The sequence below is a fragment of the Poecilia latipinna genome, unplaced genomic scaffold, assembly GCF_001443285.1.
Source record: "Poecilia latipinna isolate Pla-1442-1.1 unplaced genomic scaffold, P_latipinna-1.0 Scaffold62, whole genome shotgun sequence".
Lineage (NCBI taxonomy): Eukaryota > Metazoa > Chordata > Actinopteri > Cyprinodontiformes > Poeciliidae > Poecilia > Poecilia latipinna.
This window is the reverse complement of record NW_015112678.1, coordinates 430,571-447,949: the sequence shown is the minus strand read 5'-3', so window position 1 is coordinate 447,949 and position 17,379 is coordinate 430,571. Positions and strand designations below refer to the sequence as shown.

General features: G+C 43.2%; 1 protein-coding gene across 2 annotated transcripts in view; it reads left to right on the top strand.

Moving 5' to 3' along the window:
• LOC106963097 (tetratricopeptide repeat protein 28) overlaps positions 1–15,044 on the top strand; it is a 176,690-nt gene extending 161,646 nt beyond the window's left edge. Inside the window, exons 12-24 of one of the 2 annotated variants that reach the window (XM_015057830.1) lie at positions 1,077–1,236; positions 3,773–3,913; positions 8,025–8,169; positions 8,323–8,502; positions 8,624–9,168; positions 9,883–10,130; positions 10,222–10,346; positions 10,432–10,663; positions 11,015–11,091; positions 11,782–11,805; positions 12,537–12,666; positions 12,932–13,039; positions 13,163–15,044. In XM_015057830.1, coding sequence (XP_014913316.1) covers positions 1,077–1,236; positions 3,773–3,913; positions 8,025–8,169; positions 8,323–8,502; positions 8,624–9,168; positions 9,883–10,130; positions 10,222–10,346; positions 10,432–10,663; positions 11,015–11,091; positions 11,782–11,805; positions 12,537–12,666; positions 12,932–13,039; positions 13,163–14,772 — 3,725 coding nt within the window. In that variant the 3' untranslated portion in view covers positions 14,773–15,044. The remainder of the gene's footprint in view (positions 1–1,076; positions 1,237–3,772; positions 3,914–8,024; positions 8,170–8,322; positions 8,503–8,623; positions 9,169–9,882; positions 10,131–10,221; positions 10,347–10,431; positions 10,664–11,014; positions 11,092–11,781; positions 11,806–12,536; positions 12,667–12,931; positions 13,040–13,162) is intronic. The other variant, XM_015057838.1, reaches the window with a different exon arrangement.
• Positions 15,045–17,379: the final 2,335 nt, after the last annotated feature.

The following is a 17,379-nucleotide window of genomic DNA, read 5'->3' as shown; positions in this document are numbered from 1 at the left end:
CCCCCCCCCGCCTTGCTCTTCACCCTAGAAATCATCTGCAAACGAAGCGTACTAACTGATAGTGACACAGATTGCGACATAGCCAAACTCTAGGAACAACTTCCCACAAATGTAACGTTTGCTTTTATTTAAAATTTCTTCCCAAATAAAAGTGGACATTGCATCTTTGCATACCTCCTCCCTCTGTCTATTTTCGGTAGAACAAATGCGGTTTTCCAGGTGAAGCCCCCACCCATCCCCTCTTGTACACATGACTAGTGAAATTCCTGTTTAATTAAGGGAACGGAGAAAGCTCCGGGTTAATTACAATTCATGTCACTCGCCTCCCGTGGCTGCCGTACTGTTAGCTCTACTTCAGGCCGCTTTTGCTGCCGTTGTGAGGAAAGGAAATGAGAGCAGTGACTCACGTCCCATGCCACAGGCCCTCAACATTTGATCAAGATGAACTCCTAGGCAACCAGCTGAACTTGACCCCCGGCGGTAGTCTCCTAAGCAGAAAGAACACCATAGAGAGAAGTGTAGCTCTTCAAAGCGTTAAATATCACCCCAGGCAAAGAGAGTGCCACTTGCTCGCTAATCGCCTGTCTGTCACTTCCTGGCGTTCCCTGGCATCCAGTTGGCACCGAAACACGGCCAGTTCTAGAGAGGTCCGTCGATAGCAAAGGGGGGTTTAAAGCTAACGTTTCTACGTTTGCGTGAATTCTGCACAGTTCAAACATGAGTGTGTGTACCGTGCTGTTGGTTCTTGTAAATGTAACGTTATGTTCTCACAAAGTCCTAGAGAAATCACACACATGCAGCATGTAGCCCATGTCGCAGATTCCCTCCCGCTTGAAACAGATCTAGCAGACACCAGATGGCAGAGAGAGTCTACTCTTATCTTTTATTGAAGAAGTGTTTGTTTTATTCATTCGCTTTCACAGATGCACTGCTGCACATGGCCCTACACACAGCTCTCGGTTTGAATGATCAAATGTTTCCTGGTGTAGCGAACAGGTCGCAGAAACAAAGCAGAAATGGATGTCGAGAAACGGAAATAAGTCCTGGTTTTGGTTTTGTTGTGCCTGTTGTCACAGGAATCCTGAAGTTTCATGAGGTTTACCTCGGTGAGGGCGTGTCAGAAGGAGGGTCCGACTTCCAGGATGGAGGTGGTGGTGGGATGGTGAGCAGCTCTTCGCTGGAGCAGCACATTGCCAGCGCTCGGGAGGCCCTGGGAGTCGAGTCGTACTACAGCAGGTAGGACGGTTGCATCTAAAAGATCACTCAATCCCTCCGTGAGTTCTGAGCCGTATGTTTTGGGTGCTTGCTCTCGGGGCTTTGGGTGTCCCAGTTCTCTTTGGGATATGTAACTGCAGGTCAAAGTCGCCGGGCTGTCTCTGCTTGCACAAAATTTATGATACGCGCTACGTAATAATGCAATGTTCACGTTTTGCTTAAATACGTCCCTCTTCATTGTTCTTCTAAAATGCACGTGAAGGTTTCACGACCGAGTTATACCAACTGTAACTTTTTTAGAAGTACAGTCACCAGATTGTAAATCTCCTCAAAGCATCGACAGACAGTCAAATTAATAGTGTAAATCACAGATTAACATGTTGCCAGTCTCTAGCCGGAAAGAGTAAAACTAAGTGATGTTCTGTCTAGGCTATTACCGAAACTTAACGTTTTTATCCCTAGACCTAGCTAGTTTTACCATGCCTCTGTGTGTAAAGGGCATTATTCTGCCCAACTGAACCCTTGGATGACAGCACCACCCCCCACCCACCACCTGTCTGAAAGAGTCCCCTCTCCATTCCTAGGAAATAAATGAGATGGAATAATGGCTCTTTGTATTGCACAGGAATAGTGAGTCCACCTGACAAATAGTGCATCAGAAGTGAAGCAACAGATAAAGGGGGTTACTCTGAGAATCAGAAGGAGAAGAAGATTGAGAAGAGACGATAAAATCAATGGGGAGAGTCAAAGGAGCCGAGGTCGGTAAATAAAGACCCAACACACAACAGGGGATGCAGCCAGAGAGACTCTGAAAGAGGCGGAAGATGAGCCGACATAGGAGTGAGAGTTAAACTCGCCCACTGAAATCCATTCTGATGCGTCTCTAGTTGGTTTTTGATCCATGGTGCTCAGCGTCTGTCTCGAATGCCGCGGCAGCTTGGAACTCCTGACCCATTATCAGCTCATTTACTACTCCAAAGGGAAGTTGCATACACACCACTGCGCCTGGATGGGCACAATATGGCACCACTTACCAGCCCATTCACTATCTGGAGTGCAGACAAAGGGGCTGCAGCACTCTGAAATGACTGGAGACCAAATGAATGAGGTGGAAGTGAAACGGTAAGAGAATGTGTGCGAAACAAAAGCTGACAAAGAGAGGTGAGGATAAACAGTTTTGACAGGAAATCTCATTGTTGCCCCTATCAAATAGCTTCACTGATGCTCATTATGGCCAATAATAATTGGATTCTGCCAGTCCGCCACAAAGCAGGAGAGCAGAAGTCTTCCTATTTGCACAGATAAGATTTTCCAAAGACCAGGTAGGCTTTTGTGTGCCTTACTTGGATTTCTTCTTGGTCCACATCTGTGCAGTCAAACAACATCCAGTATTTATTTTCCTATCCACCTTGACGTGTCACCACTAGGAGGGTCAATATTCTTCAGAACGGCCCTGGTAGTGCTTCTTGCAGTCTTTCACACCTCTCACACCATCAGCCGTGACAGTTTAGATTTCACTTTTGACTTCCTGTTCACGTCCTGTAAAGACTTTCCACAGTGACATCTTGTATTTCTTAGTAGTGCTTTATGCTGTAGCCACAACATCCTGTGTTAGTCATTAATTACCACCAACCAGTTACAGAGCTGCTTCACGATTGTGTAGTCACTTGAACTTTGCTACAGATTCTAAATTGACAATTGATATATATTTTTGACATTATCTTTCATATAAAATATATGTCCAACATAGAGATATTTTTTATTTTTGCTAAAATGCATGGGTCATTGTGGTATTGTGCTTTGACACACATGTTTACTTTTTCAGTGTGAAGAAAGAAGCTGGTAAAGTAAAAGAAAAAATTTGGTGAAATCTGAATCTGCCAAGAATTTGAATAATTTTGCATTTAACAGTGTAGCCTGTGGTGATGGACTAAGAAGGTGTTATGGGTTGGGTCTGTATGAATATCTCAAAATATCAAAGCTGTTCGTTGACTGACCTTGTTAAAAACGACCACAAAGTTGATGCCTGCTATTCAAGACGTTGCCAAAAGAAAGCAGTGATACGCTGAGACAGTTTAGGTTGTCCACAAAGAATGTCGTTTTTGTGTTTCCAACTTCTTCCTTGCGAGATAGTCCTCCTCCCGATGTTGTGAGTAGAGTTAAAATCTGACATTTGGTTTGTTTTAACTCTTGGTGCATTAGAGGAAAGCTTTCAAACATGGAGACAGAACTAGGCGGGGAGGAGTGGTGTCGAGTAAGAAGAGTGGGGTGGGGGTGGCTGACTCCCCACAGACTAGATCAGCATTACCAGCATTATAATGAAAGGATTTAACTGTGCTTATCATCGGGGTGTCGGCTCAAGGCTGGGAAATTGGGCCAAGTGTGTGGGTTGAATAGTGTGTATTTATGGTGGATCGGGAGCGTGTGGAGTTGATTTAACAACGTAGAAACAATGTACGTCTCTGTATTGTCTGCTGTGCTCGAGAGGCACTTTTTTTTTCTTTTTTTTTTTTTTCCCCTGCCAATATTCTCCATCTCTTTCCATCTCCTCCATCAGGGGGTGTTCTAGCAGTGAGACAGAGAGCGAGGCGGGTGATTTCTTGGACCAACAGTTTGAAGAACTCAACAACAAGCTCAACTCGGTCACCGACCCGACGGGCTTCCTGCGCATGGTGTCGAGAAACAACCTGTTCAACAGGTAGGGGGACGGTTGCACGTCAACGTAACGTACTCAGTCGCCAAATTCTACTGAAAACCTCTTCTTTACAAAACAAGAGGATTAAAAATATGTGCTTGGGTAAGGAGATTCATGGGTATTGTGGCTCATCTGTGAAAGGACTTTCTTTGCCATTGTCTTGCCGGCGCAGAGGCAGCATGTGAATCCTCCTTATTAAATAGACGGAGTAAAGCCAAGCTGCTAAAGCCCTTATCAACTCTCTCCTCTGATGGAGCCGTGCGTGTGTGCGTGTGTGTGGGTGTGTGTGTGTAGGTGCGTGTGTGTGTGTGTGTGTGTGTTCATCTGTGTGCACACACTCGTGTATGAGTCTTTTCCCCAGACACCAGTAAGGCCCGCGTTTGCGGCGTCCGTGTTTGTTGTGCAGATTTATTAAATGTCCATTATTGGCCTGTTCAGTGTGTGATTATAAGCAAAATCCCAACTATTCTTGTACATTGCAGTGATAGGTAATGCATATCCAAAGAAAGTGTGTGTATGTGCGTGTGTGTGTGCGTGTGTGTCTGGGTCATATTTTCCTGTCCTAGTCCACAGTTGAGCTGCTCTTTGATGAGGGGGTAATTCCAGCTTTAATTGAGTCTCCGTGCTCATTAAGCCCCTTTAATGGGCTGCTGGTAATAATCCTCTCATTTTTTCTGCCCTCAAAAAAAAAAATTAGAATTATAAAGCTGAACATGCTAAGGAGCCTGTTTTCTATCATAATACATAAACCGCAGAAAATGAGGGGAAACACTTAAACACCTTTCTCTTGAGGTTTGTCTTCACATCATTAGCGCGCTTTCTTTGCCTCTGCTTGTTTTTTTTTCTTCTCACGTTGACATTTTGTATCAATTTTTTATGCAGTTTGTCGCTATGATGAAGAATACAGAATTAGAAGGACTAGAGGTGCACCAATGTCTTTTCAAAGATTTTTGTCAGTTACAATCTTTTTTTTTTTGAAGAACTATAAATGGCCAAATAGATATATCTTTTTTTTAGCTTTCTCCATACATTGAAAATGTAACTAGCTTTGCAATAAAACGTGTATAGTGAAAGAGTCCACCACTGAAATCTACCTTGTCATCAGTCTTTGGGTGCAATACTTGTAAAGCAAAACATTAAAACATTATCCTAGCAATCAGATTGCAAATAGATTGATTCTTTTCAAGAGGCTCCTTGATATGGGAAAAAAAAAAAAGTTGTGTCGTATTCCCTCAACAGCAGCTTCAATACTGAAGAGTGTTCTGGGCAGTGCTTTGATGTGGTGTGTTCACTAATCTGACGAGAGCCGATTACCAAACGCGGCCAATTCCAGTCACCAGATGATTTCTAGGTGCATCTGTATAATAATTTTCAAATGAATTATATTAGAAGTGGTTCAGGAACAATACAGTGAGGATTAAAAAGATTTGTCAACTGCTCTCTTTTATCTCTAATCTTTACAGAGACGCTTGACAGCATTAGTATGGGAAGGTGATGATGAAAGTCTGTCTAATCCGATCAGCGTGTAAAGCATTAGGTCATTACGAACAGTCAACACATAATGAGATTGTTTGATGGTCTTGATGAAGCTGTCAGTGAAACGACTGCAAATCCAAATAAAATACGAAGCCTACTTTAAAAGGGATCATTTCATAAAGAAAAAGCACATTGCTTCATTTTGTGCGGATGAAAATAGGTCATTTCATACAATGATTTACTTGTTGACATTTTTAGCCTTCTGATCTCTCTCAGCTGTGACTGAGGTAGACAGCCGGCGAATGCAGTCTTCACCTCCAACCTCACCGCCTGCTGTCTTTTAAATTCACTGCTTTGCACTGCACTCTACACCTTCTCTTGGCTTCAATCTTGCCTCCTCTCTCATTCCTCCTGTCAGGCTAACAAACGATTGTTTTGCTTTCCCATGGAGTCTCTTGCCAAGGCCTGGGAGAGAGACAGAGTGTTGAGAAGCTGGAGGGAAGCCTGTGGCCTGAGGCTACCAGAAGGGCAGGATAGATGTCTGTTGGCAGGGGTCCGGAGGAAACTCTAGCTCTTGTGGAGCAGATGGAGTGAAGTGACACGTTCAGACATAAAGCTTGGACCCACAGGGCCAAGCAAAAGGTTTCTAACCCCAGGGCCACCATTAGCACAGTTCTCAGTGTGCTGGGTGATGGTGAGGCCGAGTTTGAGCTGTTAATTCAGTCTCACCACAGATATACCTAAAAAAAAAAAAGGGTCTCTCTTTTAGCCCACATGCTGCAACCCAGCAAATGTATGACTTTTGGGTTTGCACTGCACATAGAAAAGACAATATAGGATGAGATTAGCACTGCTGTTCATTACCTATTGCTTATGTAGGGATTCAGCTGAAAGGACAGGTCTTCTAATCTTAGTTGTACCACAGAAGGGCAATGCTGCCATCTAGTGGGGAACGTTTATAATAGCAGTTTAATATCAGTGGAAGGTTAACAAGCAGGTACATCTAAAAAAATATAGAGGGAGTATTGTGAAATTATTGTCACTCATTACAGAAAGGAATCTATTATATACATTAAATATTTCAAACCTTTTGTTTTTTTTTAATTTTGTAATTATGATAATTATTTCCTATAGGGGATTAGAAAAGAATTGTCTCCAAAAAAATAGATTACATTGCCAGGCTTCTGTTAAACGCCTTCATTTCTATGCACTCAACACTTTGTTGGGAATCCTTTTGCATGAATTACTGCATCAATGTGACATAGCATGGAGCCGATTACCCTGTTGCTCTGTGGAGGTGTAATAGAAGCCCAAGTTGCATTGATAGCGGATGTTAAGTCATTTACATTTTGGTTCTGGTCTTTCTCATTTTTCCTCTTGACAATGTTCCATATTTTTTCTATGGGGTTCATGTCAGGCCAGTTTGCTGGTCAGTCAGGCAGAGTAACGTCATGGTCATTAACAGCTTCCTCAGTGTGGCCAGGTAATGTTTTTAGACCTGCACACCTGCCTAGAGATGAGCTAAAGCTGGATCATGATGGCAGCATAAAAAAAAAAAAAATCTACGGTTGACAATTGACTTGCTCTGCTCTTTAGCTCATCTAAATGGCATTTTACACAGAAAAAAGTAAATAAACAGAGACATGATGGTAAAGAAAAACAAGAAGTACTGGTTTCCTTTCTTGCTCACACTGAAATTTAAATAACAAATATTTGGGCTGGTCCTGCATAGTTTAGTCCTTATTCCCCCTTTACAACTCAAGGCTCGCAAGGCATTAGTAGGCAGGAAGGAGTATAGTCCCTCCAGGAAGTTCCGGGTCTGACCCCGGGGTCTAATCTAGAAGAAAACCTCCAAAGGAAGATGCCTAGGAGGCATCTTGAGCAGATGCCAGAACCACCTCTTGTTTGCATTGAACCAGAGGAGCAGTACTTCAAGATCCTCCCAAATGACAGAGGTCCTCACATTATTCCTAATGCGGAGCCCAACAGTTGAACAGAGGAGGTAGCTTATTTCAGTCATTTGTACCTAGGATATAATTTTCTTGGTCACGATTCATGTTTCATGACTACAGGTGAGGAGTTGAACCAAGAGGAATTACCTTTTACCTTCGCTCTTACTTTACCATGATAGATTGGACCAGTGCCCACATTACTTCCCCAGTTTCTCCATCCATCTTCCGCTTCATCATACCGTCACTCATGGATAAAATGTAAATGGTAAACGTATGGCGGTTTATCGAGTCCAGAGGACTCGAGTGCATATTAGGTTTCATGGTGGTAAGCTACATTGTAGCCTTAGCTACCGTGGGGCCATCTGGCTGAAGTGAGGCTGCCATACAATCGGCACCAGCTGGAGTGGTTCACTGTTCCAAAGCAAAATCCACATTCATTAATTACTGGGAGCCAGCTTTCCAACGCAGTGGTGTAAATTTTCAAGGGAGTCTGAGAAGTGTGGCCAATGAAAAACTTTAACACATTCACTAGCATTAAAATAAATAATAATAATTAAAAAAAAACATAATGAGTTTATATCAAAAACATAATGTGAGAGATTTTCCAAATATCTTTCCTCAGTCTGCAGTGTTGCAGTCAGATGTACAAGATAAAACCTCTGTTTCGTTCTGTGGTGTCTGTGCAGGAGCTGTCAGAGTATGACTAGCCTCTTCAGTAACACTATGTCTCCTGCCAAAGATGGTAACTCCTCACTGCCTCGACGCTCCAGCAACCTTGGCAAACCTCCACTGCGGGCACTTTACGACTTACTCATTGCACCTATGGAGGGGGTGAGTGAGCGCCGCCTCTCTTAGTGATTGACTGCATCCTACAAATGTTTGTTGAAGAACTGTGCAATGCCTAAGACAAGAAAAATCACAACATACCCACAAAAAGTTTTTGATTATATACACATATTTTTTTCTCATTCCTTTATCTGACAGGGGCTGATGCATTCCAGTGGGCCTGTTGGCAGACATAGACAGCTAGTGATGGTCCTGGAAGGAGAGTTGTACCTCATCCCGTTTGCTTTGCTAAAAGGAAGCTCCTCTAACGAATACCTGTATGAGCGTTTCAGCCTCATCGCTGTGCCCTCCATCCACGGCCTTGGATTCAGCGCAAAGGTTCCACGTCTCATTCGGTTCACTTCCATTAGCATAAGACGTGTCTTAGTCTTTTAATAAATCTTCGAGCATCTGCCCCTGGATCGTCGCGCACATTTAAACTGTGTTGCTGTACTCTTAGGCTCACTCTCGGCGTCCTGGACCGGCTCCCTGTGGTGGTGTCTCCATGGCAGCAGTGGTGGGAAATCCTAGACTACCCTCACCTGTGATGGACCGCTGGCTTTGGGGACCCATGCCCACCGCCGAGGAAGAAGCTCTAATGGTGGCAGAGCTACTGGGGTGTCAACCTCTTACCGGCTCATCTGCCACCAAGGAGAGGGTGATGGGTGCCCTTACACAGGCTGAATGCGCCCATTTTGCCACCCACATCTCCTGGAAGCTGGCGGCTCTGGTGCTCACCCCGAACCCCGAATGCGTGCCCGGCGGGGCAGGCGCCACTGTTGGGGTGGGAACAATAGGCAGAGGCGCGAGCAGTCGGAGAGGCAGCAGCGGTCGAGGCAGGAAGGGCTCCGTTGGCAGCGGCTACACCATCCCAGAGTCTCTCAACATGCAGGATGACGGCAGTGACGTGGAGAGCATCTGCGACAGTCCGCCCCTGCAGGAGTTCCTGCTAACGGCCGCAGATATTTTGGACCTGAGGCTGCCTGTCAAGCTGGTGGTGCTGGGGTAGGTGCAACGGAGGTGGAGACGAGCGACGCTTTGCAAAAGTATTTATACCCCTTGAATTTTTTCACATGTTCTTAGTTTAAACTTGTGCAACTTTTTTTTTTTTTTGAATACATAAACCAACACAATATTTTACGTAATTGTGAATTGGAGGGAATATGATGCATGTTTTTCAATCATTTTGTGACTATTAACGTGAAACGGTTTGGGTACGTCTATATTTAAAAACACTTTAAAGCAAGTCTGTTCTTTTTAGTAAACACTATTGCGCCGTCAAAGCTTTTGAGCACACCCCTGATGTCGAGTCAAAGAGTTCAGTCTTAAACTCATCTGACCAAAACACCGTAGTTTGCATGCTTAGTGTGTCCTTTACGCAGCTTATAGCAAACTGCAAGCAGAACTTCTGTTGGCTTTCTTTGACCATGCTTTTCTTTTCTTGCCACTCTTCCATAAAGGCCAGACTTGTGAAGCGTACAACAGTTGTCCTGTCAGCCGATTCTTCAGTGCCCTTCTACTCTGAAATGTGTGCTACTTGTGCTGGACAATCACACAAGCGCCTAATTAAATACACTAAGGTTTATGTTTGTAACATGACAACATGTGAAAAATGAGGTGGTTAGAAGGCATTGCCTTTAAACAGAGGACATGCTGATTGCAATGTTGTATAAAAAAAGCTAAACCTCACACCAAATCTCTACTTTATCGTGGCTGCAGGTCGTACCAAGAGTCTAGCAGCAAGGTGACAGCAGATGGTGTTGTGGGACTAACCAGAGCCTTCCTGGCTGCCGGTGCTCAGTGTGTTCTCGTGTCCTTGTGGCCTGTACCCGTCGCGGCCTCCAAGGTTTTTGTCCACGCTTTCTACTCTGCCCTGCTGAACGGGACCAAGGCTAGTGCAGCGCTAGCAGATGCCATGAAAACCGTGCAGAGCAGCAAACAGTACTCTCATCCGTCCAACTGGGCAGGTTAGATACATTGTTTGTGCCTTAATTCAGTTGAAGTCGAACAGAAATGACAATGAAATGACTTGTTCTCGTTGCTTTATTCTCCCTTCAGGATATATGCTGATTGGCAATGACGTGAAGCTTAACAGCCCATCTTCCCTCATTGGCCAAGCACTGGCTGAAATTTTGCAGTATCCAGATCGAGCTCGTGATGCTCTGAGAGTCTTACTTCATCTGGTGAGACGTCAACACAAACAACGCGACATCTGACAACCGGCAGCACACAAACACAACCGACGCATTGCTGCTATTGTCCTTTCAGGTGGAGAAGTCCCTTCAGAGGATACAAAATGGCCAACGTAATTCGATGTATACGTCCCAGCAGAGTGTGGAGAACAAGGTCGGGGGCGTTCCCGGCTGGCAGGCCCTGCTGACAGCCGTGGGCTTCCGCCTCGACTCCGCAGGCACCGGTATTCCTGCCGCAGTTTTCTTTCCCACTGCTGACCCAGGAGACAGGCTCCAGCAGTGCAGCACTACGCTACAGTCACTACTGGGTATGTAAGACACAAGCTGAAGATCACAGGTCAGACAGATTCAGAATCCGCAACAAGCTACGTGTTGTTTGTTCTTTGCTTTGATCCTACGGTGAAAGTTCAAGATGCTAAAGGTGAAATGAAAAGCCTTTTGACAGTAGCACCACTTTAAAAAAAAACAAAACAGTACAACATTTTGGATACACTTGCAGGTCTCTTGCTGATTTATTTATTTTGTTTCACTGAAAAATGCAATCTATTGCCCTCAATCATTTCACATTGAGGGCCATCAGCTTAGTGCAGCTTCTTTTGAGGTATAAATGCCGTTTCTTGAATGAATAACAATGAGCTTCCTTTGTTCCCAACCCTTAGGTTTGCCGCCGCCAGCTCTCCAGGCTTTGTGCAAACTCATCACTGCTTCAGAGGCAGGAGAGCAGCTCATCAACCGGGTAAGAGCCTGCTGCTTCAAACAAACGCACAGTATGAAATTGATCTTGGTTTCAAATGACATGTGCCGTTTGAACTAGAAAGTGTTTAGAAGAACGGTACCTTGCAAAGCAATCGTATTCTTTGAACTTTTCTGATTTTTTGTTTGTTTGTTTGTTTTCACTTTGAATCCTGAAGCTTCCATATTTTTATTGGGTTATTATGTGATAGACCAATATATTTGAGAAATAAAAGGAAAATACAAGATTTTACTGTTTTTTGGGGGGAACGTGAGGGGGCAGCAAACGTGTGGAAGAAAGCTTTCTGGTTAGATGCGACAAAAGGCCTACAAACAGGACTAACAGTTCCAGCTACAATACCAATTATTTTTCTCTTCCACCCCTGAAATACCAGAGAATTAAGAGTTACACAGCAGAGGTTTATCATTGTACACGTGGCACATGTGGCGATCACATGCTTGGACTCAGAAACCGTGCAGTTAGGCGGTGATTATACAAATTCAGTAGGTATGAACCATGCTCCAACTGGTCTGTGTGTGCTGATTGCACCGAAGTGCGATATTACACACCGGCGCTAACTTTTGCTTCATTTCTTCTTATGACTGAATCTTTTTAACCTTTATCTGCAAACTGTGTGCATGCATTTAAAAACAGCCTTTTTTCTTTTCCCTGCACCCACCTTGTGGTCTGAAGGCTGTCAAAAATATGGTGGCCATGGTAAGTGACCATTCACCTACCTGCACTGCCTTTCACTCTGCTCTGCTTCTCCTCTCTCTACCTATTTAACTTGCTAAAAATAATAATAAAGAAAAAGAATCAGGAAAACGGCACCCTTTGTAAAGAGGCTTTATGATGGCTTTTATAATCTACTTTGTGATGCTGTTGATCATTTACATGGTTGTAGGAAGCTAACCTACCATTTGTTGCGTATATTTTTGCACTTTTCCATTCCTTTGATTGCTGAAGGATTTCCAGCCTCGGATTATTACGGCTCAAACGAAAGTTTCAGGATAGTTGCAGGGATTAAGCTATGATGTAAAGCTACTATGGCGCAGCCAAAGGCTCTCTTTTACTTTCCACACAGTTACGTCAAGCTGGCAAAGTTTTCTCTCTTGTTAGATATGTAATCCTCAGTCCATGTGAACATTCCCACAAAGGTCCAATTCTTAGCGTTCTAATTCTCTGCAGCTACTTCCCTCCACCCCCATTGTCTCGTTAACTAATACAAAGGATTTAAAACATATTAAGAAAGATTCTCTGTAGTTCATTAAAAGGTTTGTATTTTATCATTTCTAGAAATTTCTAGAAATTTCACTAGGACATATATATATCCTTAAATTGGTAATGAAATTACTATCAGCAGCACAGAGCTAGTGAACTTGCTCACATTTAATCATTTAACAAAATAAGAGTTTTAATTTCATAGTCCTTTCTTCTTTGTCTGCCAGCTTCACCAGGTGCTAGTCCAACTGCAGACAGGAGAGAAGGAGCAGGACTTCTCCCTCCTGCCCATTCAGGTGTCCATCAGTGTGCAACTGTGGAGACTGCCTGGATGCCATGAATTTCTGGCTGCTCTTGGTAAGTTAAATCTTAACAAAATAAGACTGCTTCTTTGTGTCTCCTGTAAATTTTGAGTAACTTTGCATGAACATTGTAGAATGATTTCATTTATACAAAATTTCATAATCATCAAAATTAACAGAAATAATAAACACTTGATTTATATCACTGTGTGTATAATATATCTAAATGCAAATTAGATATATTATCTATTCATGCATGCATGGAGTCGAGGTCACATTTAATCGTTTTTAAATTACATTTTGTTGTTTTCTTTGTGCAGGATTTGATTTATGTGAGGTAGGACAGGAAGAAGTGGTGCTAAAGACAGGCAAACTGGCTAACCGGCGCACCTTGCACTTTGCCCTTCAGTCTCTGCTGGCACTGTTTGGTAAATTGGTTTATTCTTTTTATCTGTTTTGTACTTTCAGGGTCTCAATTTGTTTTTGGACCACTACAGATTTCATTTGTTTCGTTTTTTTCACATGCATATGTTTCTTTGCTTTGTTTCCAGACTCCACAGAACTGCCCAAGCGACTGAGCCTGGACAGCTCATCCTCCCTTGAGTCTCTGGCTTCGGCTCAGTCTGTCTCTAACCCATTGCCAGTGGGATACTCCAGCCTTCCTTTCTCTCCCCCATGCCTGGACAATCAAGCATCAGATGCCATCTCTGTCTACAGCCTCAGCTCTGTAACCTCCTCTATGAGCTTTGCCTCCAAGTCAGACTGCGACTTCCTTAGTCATCGACAACGAGGGGGCGCCACTGCACACTACACTGTTCACAAACACCCACATGTGCCACGCAGTCGCTCGTCCCCGCAAGGAGCTGCTGCTGCAGGTGCGGGAACACGAGGTGACGAAGAGGAGTATGAGGGCTTTTCCATTATCAGCAGCGAGCCACTGGGCAGCCACTGTGACTCTCTGCCTCTACCACCAGGTCACAGTCAGCGACACCACCGAGGAGGCAGGGGGGTTGGTGGGTCCGCGGGAGCAGGGAGAGGCTACAAGGTCTCCGTATCGTCACGGGGCAGCGTCAGCACCCCGACGTCTCCTGTCAAAGCATCCCTCGTGCCCAGTCCAAACTCGCCCTTCCAGAAGGTGGGCAAGGTGAGCAGCTCGGACACAGGCGAGTCTGACCAGTCCAGTACTGAGACGGACAGCACTGTCAAGTCGCAGGAAGAAAAACCCGTTCATCTGGACCCCCAAGAGCTGGCCCAGAAGATTCTGGAGGAAACTCACAGCCACTTGCGAGCTGTGAGCAGTCTTCAGCGGGCTGGAGCGGAGGGCGGGACGGGACCCGCTGCGGCCTCAGCTCGCAGCGGTACGTTCCGCTCCTCCGAAACCAGTGCATTCAGTCGTCCCAACAGCAGCGCCAGTGGTCGAGCACAGTCTTCCCCCAAGCCCAAGCCTCCCTCCCGGTCTTCTTCCCTGCAGAAGGTAAGCTCTGGATACAACAGTCCTGCAGTCTCAGAGTCTTCCCAAAAAGATGGTAGCCATCCTTCGCCCACGCTGGACAGCCATGCACAGTTCAAGCTGAAGTACCCAAGCTCTCCATACAGTGGCCACATTTCCCGCTCTCCCAGCAACGTGTCTCCCAGCTCTGGACACCAGTCGCCAGCCGGTAGCGCTCCTTCTCCTGCTCTGTCCTACTCTTCTACAGGCTCTGCCTGTTCTACATCAGCAGATGCCCCAGATCTGGACCGACTAAGAAGAGGGGTCATTGATGAAAAAGTCCAAGCTATCCACAACCTGAAGACGTTCTGGACTAATGCCGCAGCTCAACAGCAGCAACATCTAGGTCCCGTCAAAGCCATCCACAGCAGATCCGGACCTATTGCTTCGGCCAGTAGAGACGTACTGAGCCTTCTAAACCTCTCCCCACGCCACTGCTCCCCTCATGACACCCAAGACAGCCTGGAGCTGCGGGAGCTGGGACTGCAGTCACTGGATAGCGGTACCAAGAATTCTTCCAATGGACACCATTGTTCCAACCCCAGAAAAGTTGCCCCGTCGCCTACAATTTCCACAAGCAGCAGCCCTGGTGCTCGTTCTATCCGACTGCCTGCTGGCAACGGATACAAATTCCTCTCGCCAGGAAGATTTTTCCCTTCTTCTAAATGCTGAAACGTTGAAAGTGGTTCTGTAATTTACTATCCTGGGTGGCAGAGGATCAGGGCACCTCTTCAGGACCACTGGCCCATCAAGCCTAACTCAGTCTGAGGGATTTCTTTGACTTGTGTGTTCCTGCAGAAACAGATGAATAAATGGCTTGGAGACTGTCTTGTCTTTGTGGCCATAACACTGTAAATGGCAATGAGAAATACTCAACGACCTGATACTGTGTTTGTGTGTAACTGTGTCAGGTAGCTCTAAATGCAATTTGATATTTTTTTTTCCCCAAAAAAGTTGCTGTTTGTGTGGTCAAAAGATGCAACAAACCTTATTTCCCTCCATTCTACTTTTTGTTTTTAAATTTAATTATTATTGTTATTATTGTTTGCTATTGTTGTTAATATTAAAAACATTATTATTGTTATTATTATTATTGTTATTATTATGTTTTGTAAATTTATTTGTGTTTTACAATCAGTATTAACTGTTTTTATAATTAAAAGTGAACAAATCTGTACCTTGTAAAGATGGATAGAGTGAAAAAAAATCAATTTAATATTTTTTATTGAAATCAAGAGGGCATTTTGCCTGATTTCTTTGTGATCTGAGTGTCTGCTCTGAAGCATGGATTCTCTTGCTATTCAGTGTTAAGTACCATGTATGACTTTTTACCCCCATGATTTTTTTGAGATTGAACATGGCAGTTTCACAGCAACAATCTGTCATTTACCAGTAAACTGTTTCAATAAAAAACATCATGTTTACGTTCTTGTCTTCCTAACTTGGCAAAGGTTTATCAACTAGAGAGACAAATGGATAAAGAGCTCTGAAAAAAAAATACATTTCCCTATACTTACGTTTCTGTTAGCTTTTGATCACTTTAATGTACAAAATAACCTGAGCAAATACAAAATGCAGTTTGGAATTCTTTGAATAATTATTTCATTTGTTGAAATCAAAAAGTTATTATAACCAGCTTGGTTGTGAAAACATAAATGCCTTTTAAAAATAACTTATTAGACCATCATGACTAACTAGTTGTAACTAGTTGTGATAACTATCAAGCATTTGAAATAACTGGCAATAAGGTTTTTGTTTTTTTTACGTCACTATGTGGGCCACAAATCACTGATGATTTGTGGACCACGTTTTGCAAAATGAAGCCATATTGGAGAGTTTCTCACCATGAAGGGCCCATTTATTTCCACACCATTACAGCTGGTCTAAAGTCTGAGCTTTGACTGGGCCACTACAAAACCTTTACTGTTTTTAGACATTCACAGGAAGACCTGTGGAGGTGCATTGGGTCATTTTTCCTGTTGTATAAACAAAGTGTGCTTTAGCTCGAAGTTTTGATCCGATAGTCAAATATTTTCTGTTAGGATTTTTTAATAGAGAAGGGTTCCACAATTTATGGGATGTCTTCCAGGTTCTGCCGCAGCAAAGCAGCCCCAGACTGTCCCACTACAACCATAATTGGGTAGGATCTCTCTGTCTCAAATGCCATTCCCTCAACTTCTCTCTCTCTCTTACCCCCAAATGTTTTGGGGACCCATTCCTTCCTAGGTGTCACTTTGTTTCTTAGCTTTTCTTGAAAATTTTTAGATGAAGGCATTATTTTTGTTCCTTTTTGAGACACTTCAGCCTACACCCTGTTGTCAAGCAGATTGTGTTTAAGGGATTTCTGAATTCTGAAAGAGTGGTTAGTAATACGTGAACTGAGTTTTGAACTACTTCATAAAGTTATTTCATGGTTTTCATGGGGCAATTAATTTGCTACATTTGATTTGATTGCTTTTTGTCATTAAATAAAATAATAGTTTGAAGTTGCATTATGTAATAGTTGTTTCAGGCTGGCATCAAGCTATTGGAATGACTCTGAGTTTAATGCTAAAAAAGTGTCAATAGTACTTGAAATAATTGGTTGGTGACAAAAAAAATATAAAGTTTGGCAGGTCAGAAATTGGCCTAACAATAATCATATAAGCATCAAGATTACTTCTTCTCAGGTGAGTTTTTTTTTTTTTTTTTTTTTTTTTACAAAAAACAGCCTTAAAACAGCATACAGTCATCTCATGAGGATAGTGTACAATGTTAAGAACATCATTTTGGAAAGGCAAGATTATTTGTGTGGCACATTTCAGAACAGAGGTAAGTCAAAGTACTTTATCTGATAAAAGCATAAAACAACAATAAAGAAGATTGAAAAATAGGACACTGCAAGGGGGAGAAAATGCAAAGTTGGAATACAGACTGAAATGAATGATATTTTGGTTATTAATGAAAGACTCCTCTGAACTAATTGGTTGAGTCAAATACATTTTTTAGAAAAGGATGTAATTATTGGGTCTAAAAGACATGATTTCTGTAATAACTGAGATTAAACTTTGCTAGACATTTCGGCATAAAACTTGTTTCCTTATTAACCAACAATGGTGTAATAATATTTCTGCTTTGGCATTGAGATAAATTATATGTAATCTTTTCTGTTAGATGGATCGACACGTATATGGGTTTATGGACAGATTAGTTGCTTTCTACAACTTGAACAAAATGTGCCAGATAAAGAATAGTTCAAAGTATAAGTTATCCTCTGTAATAGGAGATTACTTTGTCGGC